Raw genomic sequence first — 18,131 nt, forward strand, 5'->3', positions numbered from 1 at the left:
ACATGCGATATCCTATAAAATTCATCAATAGACACACCACAAAAGATAGCATTAATTGCTTTGCTATTGGCATTTGCCAAAGCAAGAGCTGCCTTGTCCCATTTGGACTTGGCTGTCGTGAGTCTAACATACCCATTCTCAACGGAATTTCATACGGACTCATCTATAGCACAAAGGAATTCCTTCATACGAACCTTCCAAAAAGCATAGTTGCTCCCATCAAAGTATGGTGGATCATTGAGAGATTGTAACCGATCCATAACAAAAGGGGTCTTGGATCGCACTTAGGTAATGAAACCACAGCAAGTGCACCCGCTCTAATACCAATTGAAAGCTTGGATTTGTGTTAAAAACACAAGAGCTATTTAGACCCCAAATAAATAAATTACGGCTCGATTGATTTTACTCTAACTTAAACCAAATGCGGAATAGAGTAAATGCGAGCAAACAAACAATGCAACTACTCTAAACCACATTTATTAAAACACAACAGTAAAATGAAAGCTAAAAGAGTAGGGAAGAGAAATGTAAACACAAGATAACACGTCGATGTGTTATCGAAGAGGAAATTAAAGAACTCGGCGAAAAATCTCTCCGCCGCCCTCCAAGCGGTAAATTGATCCATTAACAATAAGTTGGTATACACGAATAGCAAGCCTAATCTACACAGTGCACCTAAACCCTCCAAGCTCCTACTCCAACAAGGCTTCTTGAAACCATGTCTTGTTTAGCTTTCCGGATCCTGCAATGCACCTAATTGTATCTGCCAAAACTTGGCTTCTTCCAATGCCTCTCAGCAGCACCAAAAACTCACTTTACACTTAGTATGGGTGTGGTAAGTATTTAGGCTATCAACCTCTCAAGGATTTGAAAATGGGGAGATAGGAGGAAAGGAAAACCACAATGGATGGTGTAGAGAATTGTGGGTATGACAATCTCTCACTCTCAAGAGTTTGTGACTAGGGTTTTCTTCTCTGAAAAGCTCTCTACTTAATATGTGAGTAATAATGGTATATATAGCGTGTATGAGGATGTAGTGGAGCCAATATGACAAAATAGCAAAACAGACTATTTTACGGGTATCTTGCGGAATGCCTTACCCAAGAGATACTTGCAACAACCAGCTGTCTCCATCCTGTCCTAACTCTTCGCATTCTAGTCATGTGTTGGGCATATGCATCACTTCGCGGGAAGCCTACTCGTGAGCTACTCGCAAAAACAACTTTGATCTTCAATTGCCTTGAGTCTTCACACTCTCTCTCTCACACATAAGCCTTACAAATAAATCTCACATAAAATACAGGGTACAAAAGATTGAACAAAATTACAATCAAATTTGGCATAGAATTAAAGCCAACACATAATAGTTGTAAATTCAACTTAACAGACTACATCCCTAAAAATGAAACATGACTAAGACTACAAATCAAACAATTTGTAACCTTTAATCCCAAAAGGGTAATCAATGAAGATGCAGGGTCTAGATCTTGCATCAAATTTAGTCCTATTCCTAGATAAGTTGAGGCATAGCAAAGATAACAAAATACTTGTAAATGTAATTATTGAGGGATTTATGTAATAGTCTCTCAGAAGGAGTTGGATTACCTAAAATAGGACTAGGGACTCCGTCAATCAAATAAACTGCTGTCAAGACACAATCACCCTAAAATTTAAAAGGCAAGTTGGCTTGAAACCTAAGGGCTTAAGCCCTATTTAAAGGTATTGATACTTTCTCTCTGGCACTGCATTTTGTTGTTGGGTGTCAACACAAGTGAGTTGGTGCACAACACATTTGCAAGCAAAGAATGAAGGCATGGCAAACTCAAGCCTATTGTCTATTCTATTGTATCTGACTTCACTTTCATTAGATAAACAAGTGCACCTACTACGATCATCTACAATGGTGAGAAAAATATTATGCCCCTTTAATGTAGTATTGACAACGGACACAGGATATCACAATGCACAAGATCAAAAATCAAAGAATGAAGGCATGGCAAACTCAAGACTATTGTCTATTCTATTGTATCTGACTTCACTTTCATTAGATAAACAAGTGCACTTACTATGATCATCTACAATGGTGAGAAAAATAATTATGCCCCTTTAATGTAGTATTGACAACGGACACCGGATATCACAATGCACAAGATCAAAAATTGAATAAAAAACATAATTATTATTATTGAATGGAACCCTTTTTTGTTTAGCTAGAGGGGAAACTGTACAGGAATTAGAATCAAGATTGCAATGGGTGATCTCTGATACTGCAAAAGCAAGAGTATCTAATCTAGTTATAGATGGATGACCTGCTCTATTGTGCCATAGATTTTTACACGCAGCATTGCAAGATTTATTACAAGGAAATGATTGAAAAGAACTGTGACTTGAAATACACACCACGGTGTTTCAAGAATTGGAATGGTAAAGAAGGCAATTGAAGTGATAGAGAAGCCTAATTTGAGACATTGCACTGCTACAAGATTTAAAGATTTCCATGCTTCTTAGTTCTTACACATCTCAATTATTTTCCACTACTGCGCGTCCAAGTTAAAAAAGGATGACAAGAAAATCCAACAACAAGGTATGTGCTTACATGTAAATGATGAGTGTTACATTAATTTGGAAATCTACAGATTATATTATAATTTTTCTTTTCTGGTTCTGTCTAGTAAATTGCTGTACGCTATGCCCTGGTTCTGAAGTGGTATGACTTTGGCGCGCACGCGAGAAAGTTACAGTTACTACTGCATATGCGCTTGTTTGATTGTAGACTAAATTGCACATATGCTGATGGGATTCATGTGATCATTTAGATTAATAAGCCAGTCGCAGGAATTGTTTCTGAAAGTAGTTGCATAATGATGAGAGGCTTAAAAGTGATCTGTTTCTGACCATTTGTGCAGTATGCAAAATTCAAATCCAGGTGTAATATTTCCCCTAGAATAAAGTAAGACAATAACAACTTTTTAGTACTTGTCATAACTTAAAGAGTACAATGGCTTTGGGGGCAAGTGAAAGAGTACGGTACTACTAGTAACAAGAAGGAAGAATATTTCTTTAAAGTCTTTATGCGAAACTTTGCACAAGACACATGAGCTTCTTCTTTTAGGTGAATCCTGTTTACCAGTTTATCAGTATGTAACTATGAGTAGTAGAGACATGTTTTAATTCACTATTGCTCATAGAATGCAGGAAACAAAAAAGGCAAAAAATAGAGAGAGAAATGCAACTGTACATCTTAGGAAGTTTGCTCTCTCTCTCACACACACAAACACTTCTTCTTCTTCTTCTTCTTCTTCTTCTTCTTCTTCTTAAATTACCCGTAAGTTAACAAGAAGTGCAGATTAAAATGGCAAGGGCAGAAATGGTATAGACTGCCCAACTAGCGAATTTGAGGTAAAGAGGAAATGGAATGGTGATGGCCATGAAAAAAGCGGTTATGGTGAAGAATATACCAAAATTCTCTAGCACTTTGGCTGACACCAAGAACTTGGACTTGATGAATTTTCTAACAACAAAGGAAGCAAAAGCGAGCAAGATAGTTAGAGACAGCAAGTGGAAAGCTGTGGAAAGATGTGAGTTTGCTTGAACGGATACCAAAGCTATATCAATGGCCGAAGCCAAACAAAAAGTAACCATAAGTTCAGTCCATTCTTTGTGTTGCACTTCTACCACACCAACTGCAGCTCGAGCTGGTGCTTCAGCTTGGTCGATAGCTTCAACAGTAGAAGGTGAAGGCCTAGAAAGCTGGGGAGAAGAGTTGGATAAATTGTGTGATAATTGTGACAAACAATAACTTGAAACGACTTGTCATATTCATACTCGATCGTAATCGATTGGGACAGTTTGAAAATGAAAGCTATTTTGTTTTGTTTTGTCGAATGATTTAACTTTTAGTTGTGTCTAGTACTGTTGTGTGTACTATATAGTATATATACTCGTAAATACTCCTGCAGCTACGAGGAACCTTCATAGCGGAACCTTCTTAGAAACATGATAGTGCAACCTTTTGTTTTTGTTTGCCACTTTAGGACTTCGGACTTTTGGGACTAGGAAGAACTAGCTAGGATGGGGCTAAGGTCTGCGTCAACCATGGTGTCATCTAATAAGCCCAAGCTTTTAGAAGAGGATTTGCTATTTAACTAACAAAACTGCTCTTTCTAGAAAGAAGCTTTTAGCATTCACACCTAAGATTTGATTCATATAAATCTTATTCAAGATCCACTCCTAGTGGATCCTCCAATTCCCTATCATCTTTTTTTTTTTTTTTTTTTTAAGATTTAAGACATGATTAAATAAATGTCATGTGTCACACATCTAACTAAAAATAGAAGAAATTAGAGGAGATCATTTCCCAAATCTTGTTATGAGTACGTGAAATAAACAAATACACAATATAGGCGGAAAAATCACACAAGAAAAAATTACTCGGATTTTTGTGGTTCGACTTTTAAAACCTATGTATGCAAGTGCAAGCATAAACTAAGAGAAAATTCCACTAAAAAGTAGGAAGATTACAATAGTAAACAAAGACATTATTACAAAATCCATATCTCAAATACATCCAAATAAACTCTTATAATTAAAAAAGACTAGAGATTTTGTTTGCTAACTCTAGTTGGGAACACTCTGTTTTGGGAACCAATAATTCAACATATAACACATGTAGTCAGATAGTCATTTGCAAATTAATTTCAATGTTAATGTAAAACAGTGGGTACAAAAGGAGAGTTTTTAATTTGAAGCCAAGCAAAAGTTGGCCATGAAAATATTTTATAAGCCACGCCAATTACCGTCAAAATCAAGAGTTTTTTATTGTATGTGATGCCATTACATTTGCACTTAGTGCACTCAATCAAGCAACATATAATATATATATATATATCTTTTTTTTTGTCTTAGAATTTGATCAAACCTTACATTCGAAATGTTTCTATTGTCTCCACCAAATCCATAATGTTTCATGAATATATAAATCAAATCCAACCAGTAATTCACCTTGTGCTAAACAACAAACTTAGCCATCTTATTTCATGAATTATTTGCAATCCCAATTTTCTAAAAAAAGAAAGAACAGAATATTTCTCCCATCAACATTTTCACTAACAAGGTAGAAGCGAACATTGATACGATTGGTTTGAAATTGATAGGCTCACTTTTTCGCTAGTTGTACGTATTGCATTCTGACGGTCACAAAATGCACAAACGTGCTCACAATGAATCCTTAAAGTTTTCAAGTAAAATATGTAAGCCCACTTGATGGCTTTTGTCACAGGTGTGTATTCAAACTTACTGATTGACAATGCAACAGTTGATTGAAAATGTCGACCTCTAACTCACTAGTGCTTTAACAAATATAAAGAATGCAATCTTCGTGTCAAGAAGCATCAATTCAAGATTAAATTGTGCCATCAAAGCTAGCTCAATAAGAGCATTCTGTCAGCTCTTTAAAAAAAATGTTATTTTGACACATCAAAAACCTACTTTATTATTTTACCACATCATTTTACAATACGTCGTTTATCACATGTTCTATTCTTCAATTCTATATATTAAAATAATATTTACAACATATTAAAATAATATTTACAACTCATCAATCATAATCAACAGCCACCACACAGCTGCCAACAACCAATAGTCACCACATCCTCCACAACCCAAAACACAATTCAAAACAAACCCATAGCCCACCAACACCAAATTGGAAGCCCCACCACCTCAACCACAAACCCCGAAAAAAATTGAGCTTTCGGCCATGGCCATGGGTTAGAGACAAAAATATATATATATATATATATATATATATATATATATATATATATATATATATATATAGAGAGAGAACAGAGAGATGGCGAACCTCACCACCTCCACACCTTCACCCACACCCACTTCTAAACCCAATCCAAGTCAACTTAGACTCCAGACCCACCATCTTCTCCACTCACACTCACTGGTACACTTCTCTCCTCTCCACCACCAACACCAACACCAACACCAACACCAACACCACCACCACCCAAACCCCCACCATTCTCCACACCTACTCCACCATCTTCCACGGCTTCTCCGCCACACTCTCTCCATCCCAAGCCACCTCCCTCAGCTCCCACCCCCACATCCTCTCTCTTCCCCAACACTATCTGCTACCTCCACACCACTCGCTCTGTCCAATTCCTCAGCCTCAAAACCACCGGCAACTCCGGCCTCCTCAAAGAGTCTGACTTTGGCTCTGACCTCGTCATTGCCATCATCATCACCATCTAAACCCACCCATTGCCCAACCCACCCATCAAACCACAACCAAAAAAAAACTATTGCTAGAGAGAGATCGGCGTGGAAGTGATCGTCAGCGTTAACGTCGGTGTGGAAGAGAAGTGAGGGTGAGAGAAGAAAAGATGAGAGGTTGAGAGAGAGGAAAGGATTGGGGTTTAAGAAAAAAAGAGAGGAAGAGACTGACAGAGAGATGAAAGAGAAAAAGGAATAAAAAATAATAAACACATACGCCATATTTTTCCGTACCGTGCCAAAGATGGGAGTGTACTATAGCATGTCTCAAAATTTTGACACATTTAATACACTTCATGATGCTCTGTTTTTGGTATTTGGTGTGTCAAATGCCACATGTTTGGCATTTGGCGCACTTGATGAGAATGCTTTAAGAAAAGAATGGAGGAATGCTTAACAACATGAGAGAATACCTAATTAATTGTATTCAGCCTTTTCTCTTTAAGCAACACCTTACCAAATCCCTTTTTTTGCAGTCCATTCTTTGTGTAATTCTACTTACACCTTAACATTAGGAATTTGTATCAAATCCCCCTATCATTTGAACTATTGCACTTGTTAACCTCATTATCACTGTCTATGTCAACATACTTCAAATGAACAATTAGAGTTTCAACCTCCATTGATTGTGAATTACTATCAATTATGCTCTTCTCCACCTATGTAATATGATGGACCATCTTATTTGATTAAGGACTTCAAAACTTATATCATTTCACACTTAACCAAGAGTTGAAGAAAATAGATTTCATGGCTCTAGGATATATTTTTAAATCCTTTGCATGATAATATGTAGGGTGTAACTAAGGAATCATAATCAGTAACAAGAGATCCATTCCATACGACTAGGGGATCTAGTAGATATCTCACCAGATCTTTTAGACAAAGCCCGAGCAACTTATGCCAGTACATGACGAAACTCAAAGGAAGAACTACAACGTCAGATGTGTTAGATTCATTGGGTTTCTAGATGTGAAACTCACTATTTGATAATAAGAACCCACCATCAATTGTTCGGACTTCAGGTCTGGTGCCTTTAGGTTGGACGGATTTGTTGGGTTCGAATTAGGGTTAGCTACCCCTAAGGCCTATAATTGAAATGATTTGATAAATTTAAGTTTTAATTGACAAAATTAAAGACCTAGCTCATAAACTAAATCACAGAGCCTTGGATGTAATTTCTCACCCTCCACAAAAAAGAAAAATCCCTCACCAAAATTGAAACCGCCTTAACATTATTATAGGCATGAGTAAATGGTCCATTACTCCACTATAATAAAAACTAAGGCTGGGTTTGGATAGCACGTCTGCGACTGCGTCTGCATCTAAGCTTTTTGCATTTTTTTTTTTTTTAAAAGACCAGCTCCTAGTGCACTGTTCATGGGACATGAACAGTGCACTAAGGCATATGAATAGTAAAAAAAGAGTAAATAGTAATTTTTTACACATTTAAAAATTATTTTCTTCTGATCTTTTCACAAGAATAAGTTTATCCAAACTAATCCTATAAAGCCCATGAAAGAGAGAAATTTAGGGTCCAAGAAACATTAAAAAAATAAAAATAAAAAAGTCCAAAAAATTTAAGATCTGTCTAGATATCTTTATTTTATTAAAAATTAAAAATTTATGGTTGAAAATATTGTATTAAAATAAATTTTATAACTAAAAACACAACATAAACTTATTGATGCGTTTTTCCCTGGAAGGCTGGGACCCGGCTCCAAAACGCAAAACACAGATTAATTTGTACGCAAATGCACGATTAGCAGGGTATTTATCTCGGACAAAAAATTCAGAGAACCAAGAAGAAAAAAGAAAAAAAAGGATTAAAGAGAGAAGCAGAGACATGGCTCGTAGCATCTCCTATTTGACAGGCTCTCAGCTTCTCTCTATCAAACGCCGCCCTAATATTGCTATCATCGATGTCAGGTACAGTCTCTAACACACACTTGTCTCTGCTTAAAATAGAATCCGATATTGAGGTTTTTTTTTTTTTTTTTGTGTGGCTATTTTGTAGGGATGATGAGAGGAGTTACGATGGGCATATAGCTGGGTCTCTGCACTTCGCTAGTGACACTTTCAGTGACAAGATCTCCAATCTCGTTCAGCAAGTTAAGGGAAAAGATACCCTTGTTTTCCACTGCGCTCTCAGTCAGGTTTCTTTCAATTCTCAGACCCTGTTACGATTTTTGATGTTATCTTTGATTTTTTTTCTGATTTGATCACCTGGGTCGTTTTCTATTGGGTGTTTTATTTCGTTTTTGGATTCAATTGTTTATTGGGTTTCTTCAATTCTATTCCTTTCATCTCCATTTTATTTGTTTGTGATTTTCAAAGGTTCAGTGAATTATTGTATTAAAAATATCTAGAGTGTATAAAGTTGATTAAGGATATTCACAATGAAGTTATAGTGTGAGTTTCTGTCACCATAAGTTTGCATCAAGGATCAATATTAACTCTATATCTCATTACACTAGCTATGGATAAGCTCACTAGAACTATTCAAAGTGAAGTCCTTGGTGCTTTTTAGAGATGCTATTGAAATTAGAAGTGGAGTTAAGTTAGAAATTTTGAAAGATGTTTTAGAATCTAAATGTTTTTGGCGTAGTAGGATTAGAACAGAATACATGAGATGTAACTTTGGTTAAAGTAGAAACAAAGATGAAGGAGTTGTAAGATTTGATGATCTAGAGATACAAAATAGTGAGTGCTTTAGTTATCTTGAATAAATAACTCATAGGATGGAGAGATTAAGCATGATGTGAATCATAAGATAAGAGCATGGTGGATGAAGTGGAGAAGTGCATTAGGAGTTTTGTGTGATTGTAAAACAGTAGAATACCTATTAAGCTAAAGAAATTTTTTTATAAGACTGCCATAGACTAGTTATGCTCTATGGTATTGAATGTTGGTCTCTTAAGAAGCAATATGTTTATAAAATGAGTGTAGCTGAATTTTAATGTTAAGATGCATGGGTGGAAATATAGGGAACGATAGGATTTGAATTGAATAAATTCACTTAAAAATAGGAGTGGCCCCTATTGATGAAAAGATGAGAGAGAGTTGCTTAAGACATTCAATGGTTTGTTCATGTGTAGAGGGGAGTGATTACTTCACTAGTGAGGGAAAAAATGTTGATTCAACTTGAGGGAATAAAAAAGGTAGAGAAAACATAAAATAACATTGTTAGAAGTAGTAAAAAATGACATGTCAATTAAATGGGTAACAGAGAGTATAATTTTGGATAAGATTGAATGATGGAAAACAATACATGTAACCAACCCAAATTGGTCTGTTAGGAGTCAAAACGTTGGGATTATGTGAAAAAGCTGTTGTGGTTCTTGCTAACCGATGTGGTTAAGTGAGTGTGTTAGTTCTGTGATGGAATGGCTGACTTCAAGGGCAGCCAGGCCTCCTAAGAAGAGAATTAGAAAGACTAAGAGAGAGTATAGAGATGAGAGACTAAAGAAGTTGCTTGTTTTCATTAATGCCTTCTGTACATTGTATTGCAGCTTATATGGGCCTAAGCAGCTTGAGTAGGGAGTACTCACTCTTAACAACTATGCTAACTGATTTACTGTTGGCTATTAACTACCTTCTAACTGCCTAAAAGAATCCTAATTGAACACACACAGAATTGTCACATGGCAATTAGCCAAGTGGTTGCAGCTTGATAGAGTCCGTGCACACATGTGCCATCACATCACAACCTGCACACATGCATATGGTAGTACCTAGTACACATCCTTAACGTCAAATTACAACTAAACTGGTGTATCAACACAGCGGCAACACCTGCATAACAGTAACACCTGCATAATAGCACACAGCAACAACACTTGCATGACACTACTGGTATAACAGCAGCTTAAGGCACAGCATGACACTATTACAATGCAACATAACGACAATTAGCACCACTTGACACCTATCAGAGCATCAGTTAAGGATACGGCCACATGTTTGCATTAGTAATGACAAGTCAGGTACCAAACAGATTAAGGTTTGATTGTTGTTGTTCATTAGTTAGAATCGTTAGATTAGTGTTAGAAACATATGTTGAACCCACTAAGCAATTAGTTTCATAATTTTTGTTCAGTCACATAAAAATATGAAGTCAATGCTGTCTGAAATCTGCATTGCATCCACTATTTTTGACCAGCTGTTATTGGGAGTGCTCAATGACTAATTGCATTGGGATGTATCAATTAGTTTATGAGTTTGTGGGAAGTAACTTAGACTTGTCACCAAGTCACTTGTCCTGGTATCAAACCAGTCAATTGCAAAATTTGCAATGAATTAGTGCCTTGTTTCTGCAACTCAAAATTGTCACCAAATCATGGGTCCTGGTAACAAACAAATCAGTTGCTAATTGACAAGGAAGTAGTGCCTTGTTTCTACAAGATGAGTGCACCTTCCTTTCTGTAATTGAGCTGTCCAATGTCAATGAACTTCTTATGTGCTTGGAAAGAATTTTATCCAGCTCAGTTGGACATGAATCTTGAACATAATATCATGTCATTTGAGTTAAATCTGTAAGGGAAGAGAGTATATGTGCTGTCTCTGTCCTCTAATCAATTCTTTTTCTGGCATAATATTTTATTTTTATTTTATTGTCTTTTCTGCCACAATATTGAAGCTTGGAAAATTCAAGTTGGTTAGTGAAAGTAGATTATTTGACTAACTCGTTCATGCAAAACTTGTGAATCTGGATGGACTTGCATGTTTTCTTGAAAAGTTCAGAATTGAGTCCTCCACCACATTGACTTTAAGTGATATAGGAAATCAATTTTTTTTTTAATTGTGGATTTTTACAGTATTGTTTCACATATAATAAACTAGTAACCTTGTTCTTAGCCATGTCCAAGCTCGTTTCAAAATAATTATCCATATAAAGAGTTAGAGCTCTTTCTGATAACAGTTGGAGGCCACTTTTAGTAAGTTTTTGGACAGGTAGTGACATCCTAGAAAACCATTCTCTTTTCATAAAAGGCCAGCATGCATTAACTGGATTAAAATTATGAAGTGTGTGGAGGTACGCTAGAGGATCTCTTACAAAAGAATTGTTGAGAAGTTAAAGGCATATGTAATTAGACGTGTATGGACTCTACGGATTCAATTGTTAAAATACAATGATTTACTATGTTTATCAGATGTCTTTCAGACCACTTTTGAAAAGAACTTTATCTTAAATTTTTGCACATTTCATTATTTCAAAAACTTCAGAAGCCACAGAGCCTTGAAGATCCAAGGAGCAATGAGTTGGCTATATTTATATTTAGGAATTAGTGGGAGTACAACTCAAACTCAACTAGTGGAGAAAGCCTATTACAAATATGATATGAGCAATCATTCATTGAATGATTAACTGGCTCCCTTTTCTCCTCATTCATGTAACTCTACATGGATTATATAAGGTTATTGGCAAAGTTCTTGTCCAAAAATGCCACGTTTTTTAATGTACAGACTAAGAGACCTTTGATGAGTTCTTATATCTCTTATCTACTTGCACGGAAAACCACTCTCTTAAAATGTAATTCTTGTAGAAAATTCTTCAAAGTTCTTAATCCAATCTATAATCTTTAAGATTCGTCTAACTCTATGTCTTATGACAGCCAAACTTCTGCATATGCATTTTATTTTATTACTGTTTTTTATTAAACCAAATTGTTGTTATTTCTTAACACCGGCTTAGCATTTATACTGAAACTACACCCATAAATTCTGTTCCCATTCTGACTGAAACTATTACCTAAAATCTTCTTTCTTTTCTTACAACATGTGTACTAGAACTGTTTACATTTATAGTTTTCTTTTAAATACAGCTTGTGTATTTCATTTGCATTCATTTCGGAATAGTGTTCTTTCTTCATAGAAAGTATAATTAAATAATCGCTTTGACATTTTGAATTAGTCACCAGTTCCATTAATAATATGAAGCATTGGAAATTTATGTGTCAAATCTCTCAGTTTATTATCTTCTTCTTTTTTTTTTTTTAATGTAAGTTCAGAAACTAAGATTATTAATATACTTGAAGGTTTTCCTGAAAGATTTATTCAATGTCATGATTCTTTAGGTTCGTGGACCAACTTGTGCACGAAGGCTTGTCAACTATCTTGAGGAGATGAAGGAAGATACAGGAATAAAGAACATTATGGTTCTGGAACGTGGCTTTAATGGCTGGGAAGCTTCTGGTAGACCTGTTTGTCGCTGCACTGATGTTCCCTGCAAGGCCGAGAGTGCATGATAATTTGTTGAAATGAATCCCGGATGGGAAGGAAGCATATTCATGCTGTGACCATCCGCATACACTATTGGTTTACAGAATGGATGACTAAAACAATTATATTACTCCATAATATAGAATGTGTAACCTTTTGTTGGTCCAACATCAAATTTATAGCCTTCAAACTGCTCCGAGGCGGCTGATTCATCTTTTTGCTTAGTTTCTTGGGCAACTTTTCAATCATAATGAATGGAAAAACAATTTGCTGTTAACTATAGGGTACTTATTATTCTTTTTGGGGATGATGCTAGAAAAGGAGGAATGTGCATTTTTATGTCACACGCACATGACCTCGAGCTTTTGCGACTAGAGTGCCATGGACAATAGTAGATATTTAATTATACGTATGGTTGTTGTAGCCGGAATGTGGAGCTCCAGTCCGGTATTCAACCGTTTCGGGAAGTAGGAGGGGATTCTTTTCCATTATTAGTCTTGAAAATTGCACTCTTCTGCTCTTCATGCTCCTGATCACCTCCAATATAAATCAGTCTTGACATCTCACCGGCTCTCAATACTAGTTTTGAAACAAAGGTTAAAATTATAGACATTTAGCAGCAGTGCTGAGTCCCTGATAAAAGAAAAGAAATATTGAACGCTAGTAAGCAAAATGTTTATTAAAATCTGCTTTAGAGATAGTAAAATGCAATGAGTTTAACCTCTCTCTCTTTTTCTTTATTTAGGGTTTTAATCTTTTTGGAATTGGACATAAGATAAATTCACTAGGACGCTAGGAAGCCTTGGTACAATTTTTTTTATCTCTCTCTCTCATGTTAGTCAAGTATAATACTTCTACTAATTATATAAAAAATAAACATTTTTTTCAATTTCTCTCTCTCTCTCTCTCTCTCTCTCTCTCTCTCTCTCTCTCTCTCCTATTTTTACATTTAACATATCCAAAAATTTTACATAAATCTCATCACACTCTAAATTTTTGGTGATTAGAAAATACTTAAATCACGAAATACAATGAATGGGAAGTTTTTCTTTTTAGAAAAGAAAAAATACGGTTATCTTTGGTAGCAGTTTTTGTTTTCTATTTTCAAAAACTTGTTTTTAAGAATATAAAGAAAAAAACAATTTTCTTGTATTTTTGAAATAAAAAACATATTTGGTTAGTTCAAATTAATAACATAGTTTTTTGAAGAAAAAAAAATAGAAAATATTAAAATATATTGTTATTAAGATTTCAACTCTAATAATAACTCATTAAATGAGTTATATTCATTAAATTAAATGCGTATTTTTATTGACTTTTGAAAATTAGAAACTGAAAACAACCTTTTGCATGTTTTCAGTTTCCTTTACAAATTAAGTTTTGAAAATAGTTTTTTTTTTCTGTCCGTTTTGGATTACCAAACAAGTTTTTTAGTTTCAAAAATAGAAATTTGTTTTTGAAAACAAAAAATAAGAGAAAAAACAATTACCAAACATATTCTAAGCCTTTGAGCTAAGTGTGTGTAGTGGGCTAGTGGCCAGTGATTATTTAACCTTTTTTTTTTTTATCTTTTAATGATTTTTTACAATCAGTTTCAACATCTAAACCCCAAAAAAAAAAAAAAAACAAACAAACATTTTAATATGCGTTATATATATTTTGCGTTTTTAATTAGCGTGTGGCCTATTAGCTCAGCTGGTTAGAGCGTCGTGCTAATAACGCGAAGGTCGCAGGTTCGAGACCTGCATGGGCCAAAAATTCTAAACTGTTTTATATTTTTTTTGTTATGTCGTTTTGCTCGTATTCCAAAAGATGCAGTTATGTCGTTTTGAAAAAAATACCAAAAACGGTATGTCGTCTAGAAATAAACACAGAATAAACTAAAAAATATTAAAATATGAAATGACGATATTACCCTTATAATTCTCAACAGAACGTTTCCAAAGTCTTCTTCTATATATAACCATCAAGTACCGTATACTTCAAGCGTGAAACTGCAAAATCAATCTCCAATTCTCCGTTACTCTTCTTAGGTAACACCGAATCAAAGATCATCCCAATACTACGATTTTCCAAAATGGTAAGTCCTCAGTCTCTGAATCTGAAACCCCAATTCTCAATTATACTACTTTTGTACGAAATAGAATAAGAGATTTTTATTAATAAAATTGTTATAATCAATGTTGTCTGTTGTTTGTTGTTGTTGTTGTCAGGTTTGCTTGGCATGTCTGTTACCGCTTTTCCTCGTACCCATCGTCAACGTTCTTCCTGTTCTCTTCTATTACTTCATCGTAAGACACACCCCTCTATTGTCTCTTCCAATTCATCTATGCTCAATTTGTGTTTTTTTTTTTTTATATATAAATAAATTTCAACTTTATTGGGGTATTAATTTTATTTCAAATTTTCATTTCTCTATATGTAAAAATTGACAGGGAAAAGTTTATGCTTTGTTTGGTTGGGAGTACAAGAAGCCGGAGAGGGCTCCTCCGGCTTGTCCTTACAAGCCTGCAGCAACCACAAAAGATATCAAAGTGAGTCAATCAATGCTAAATCTTTTATGTATATTATTCAATTTAAAAGCTTGGTTGTTTTCGCTATGCCAAAATACAATTTTGATTCCTTTAATTTAGTCCCTGACAAATTTAAAGTGATGGGGTTATAGTACTTTTTAGTTTGGACGTGATATCTAAGGGACTAAAAGCAATTAATTTTAAACTTTACTAAAATTGTTCATAGGCTAGACAGTCTAAAAGACTAAAACTTTAGGACAAACGGGGTATTTAAGCCTTCTCGTGATTTGCATGTCATATGTACAGGTTTTTTACTGCATTTGTAAAGAGTTATTATTACTTAGCCAAAAAAATGAAATTTAGGATGGTTTTAGTTATTGTATATGATGTGTGTTTGGAATTTGGATCAATACGTAATGTGATACTTGGATCTCATTCGTTTATAATAGGACATTTGTGACTGTTACTTCAAAATGCTACCATAAATTTTGATTTATAAAAATGAATGCATACATAAAATGTTGGTAGTTTCTCTGCAAATTGGGTCTCTGCCTTATGGTTCCAACTGTCAAATGTGTTGTCTTTTGATTTTGTGGACCAAACAAATTGGTTTTACAGAGAGGAGGAGACTTGTTAATTGGGTTGCTAGCCTGTTCACCATTATGGTGACCTCTTACAATTCATATCAATGTCTTAAGAATGTGCAGAACTGAAGAATCTTTTTGAATAAACATATGGATGGTGATGGCTGGTGGGTTGACAACAAGTGTTCTCTTTTTTCCCAATGTGAAAGATACTTCAGATTGAACTTTACCTTAGATGGAGTGTTCTATTCTTTAGGTTTTGCAGCAAAGAAGTTGAAATTCAAGTTGTAAATGTCAGTTTACATGGTTTTGAGTTCAAGGGTAATAGTTATATGCTTAGAATCTGGATTCTGGAAGCAAATATACATGTGCACCTACTTGGAACGAAGATCTTTGATTCTTCCTTTTATTTCTTTCTCGAGGCTGAAGATTGGGATTTGATGCAATTCTAGACCTTGCGCAGTTGGAATTACATTAGGAAGGAGTTGGAGGGATAGAATGAGTATTAGATTGCTTATGTTATATGGTAAAAGTAAAAGATAAGCTTAAGTTACCCTGAATGACTGGAACATGATTACAAAAATATATTTTTTTAGACAAAATAAAAGAAAAGGAAATACTTTCCCTATGACTACCAAAAATATACTGTCACAACAATTCTTATGAGTTTCCATATTTCACTCATCTTGATTTCCTGGATAGTTATTTGCTTTTGTTGGTAGTCACAGACTCACAGTAATTTAGTTCCTTCCTTGCTTCTCTCTCTCTCAAAAAAAATGATTCAAAGTAACATTAACAGTGTAGAAGATTTTTAAGTACATTAGTATGTAGCGTACTCTTGAAATTCCAAAATTGAGGAAAGCTTGTAGACTTGGTTTCAAAAAGTGAGAAGTCTCTTTTCTTCATTGGAGTAGAATGAACAAAATAATGTCTGTTTCTTCTTTTTGTTGTGGTTTTTTTTTTTTGGGGGGGGGGGGGGGGGGGTGTTGCATAGGAGACCCTGATGGTTATTACTCCTTTTCATCTTGTTTGTGTGAAACAGATGATAAGTTTCAATTTTTATGATTTTTAATTTTTGTATTATTTTGGATAAATATGCTTCTTCTTCTGGCTATTGATCTTCCAAGTTTTGCTTGTGTGGGCATGCACATGCAAGCAAATATAGATGTTTTATGGCAGTGCTTGTTTTGGTGGTCAAGGACTCCTTGTGTGTTAACTGCGATAGGGTTTCCAATGTTTTCAGGTGGGGGCTGAGGCTGAATCTGGTGCACCTGAGACGGCTTCAAAACTGACAGGAGTAACAGATGCCAAGCAAGTGGGAGTGACAGATGACAAGCAGGACTGAGTTGGGATCACTTTCTTTTGCATGAGCATCAAACATTAAATGTAACCAACGTGAGGCTTTACTTGGGTTAGCTGGCTTTCTTTAAACGTTTGGCTTTGGTGAAGAAAGCCCTTGCTAAGATATAGTTTGTTTAATCAGCTGAGCTACACATTTGTTGGAAGCTGTAGAACCTTGTTTTGTATGAAACGGTAAAAAAAAATGCATCAAATGATATTGGCAATTGTCCTCCATGTAGAAAATGGCAATTTGCTGTAGTTCACCTTTTTTTTCTCTCCTAATAAATTGCTTTTGGTAGAGAACTCTGGTGAAATCTCAAACTAAAAGTCTAAAATATCAAAGGATTACAATTTTTTTTTTTACATAAACCAGTATTTTTTAAGGGTTTTGGACCTCTTGGTGGACTATTAAATTTTTGTTTTTCGAAGGCTGACAAGTAAAATGTTGGGTTTGGTCAAACAGCCCATTGTCTAGCAGTTGGTTCCAAGACTTCAAACCCAGGTCCAAGTCAGTATGCGCTTGTCTTGGTAGCTTGTACTGATTGTTTAGAAGTAAGAACTGAAATCTCATAGTTTCTTTTTTATTCTTTCTCCCTTCTCTATTCATTGTCTCTGCATCCTGGATCCAGAATTGGTACCTTGAAATGCTAGGCAGAAGAGTATGGATGCAATCCAAGGTAAAAGTACTAATGAATGGTCCAGCCCATAATCAAATTACAGAACTTGGGGCTGCCTACGCATCTCTCTGCTGTTTATGCCACATTGCCACCATGGCTGCTAATTAATCTTTTTGATAAAATCTTTTATCAAAATTTATGATTGAATCTCATTCACATCAGAGATGAGAGTTAAAGCACGCGAGATTGATATTTGAGAGAACGTTAGGCCCCTTTTGTGGCCTAATCATTCAAGAAATTCAAAAAAAAAAAAATTTACCTACCTTTGAGAGAGATTTCACCCCCATGTGTGGCATAATCATTAAAAAAAAATGTACCATTGGGTATGCGCGTGCATGTGTGTGTTTTTGTAATGAACAAAGTAACTTTTATAATTTTATTCAAACAAAGTTTAACAAACTAAGAATTGCAACAAAGAAACATACTTGCCTAAAGAGAAAGCCTAAACAGGCATCAAACTACTACTACATACAAGCATCAAACACTGAATAAGCAACTCT

At 35.1% G+C, this 18,131-nt stretch overlaps 2 protein-coding genes and 1 non-coding gene across 3 annotated transcripts; all 3 read left to right on the forward strand.

The window, feature by feature from the left end:
- Nucleotides 1–7,993: 7,993 nt before the first annotated feature.
- LOC142610768 (dual specificity phosphatase Cdc25) lies at nt 7,994–12,793 on the forward strand. Its single transcript, XM_075782697.1, has 3 exons — nt 7,994–8,223; nt 8,312–8,450; nt 12,372–12,793. Exons 1-3 carry the CDS (start codon nt 8,141–8,143, stop codon nt 12,540–12,542), a joined length of 393 nt encoding a protein of 130 aa, XP_075638812.1. The 5' UTR covers nt 7,994–8,140; the 3' UTR covers nt 12,543–12,793.
- A 1,403-nt stretch (nt 12,794–14,196) lies between these two features.
- TRNAI-AAU (transfer RNA isoleucine (anticodon AAU)) lies at nt 14,197–14,270 on the forward strand. The gene has a single exon. It is a non-coding gene; the product is annotated as a tRNA-Ile (tRNA).
- A 188-nt stretch (nt 14,271–14,458) lies between these two features.
- On the forward strand, nt 14,459–17,254 carry LOC142611154 (uncharacterized). Its single transcript, XM_075783204.1, has 4 exons — nt 14,459–14,596; nt 14,730–14,807; nt 14,952–15,050; nt 16,857–17,254. Exons 1-4 carry the CDS (start codon nt 14,594–14,596, stop codon nt 16,956–16,958), a joined length of 282 nt encoding a protein of 93 aa, XP_075639319.1. The 5' UTR covers nt 14,459–14,593; the 3' UTR covers nt 16,959–17,254.
- Nucleotides 17,255–18,131: the final 877 nt, after the last annotated feature.

The sequence above is a fragment of the Castanea sativa genome, chromosome 9, assembly GCF_040712315.1.
Source record: "Castanea sativa cultivar Marrone di Chiusa Pesio chromosome 9, ASM4071231v1".
In the NCBI taxonomy this organism is placed as follows: domain Eukaryota; kingdom Viridiplantae; phylum Streptophyta; class Magnoliopsida; order Fagales; family Fagaceae; genus Castanea; species Castanea sativa.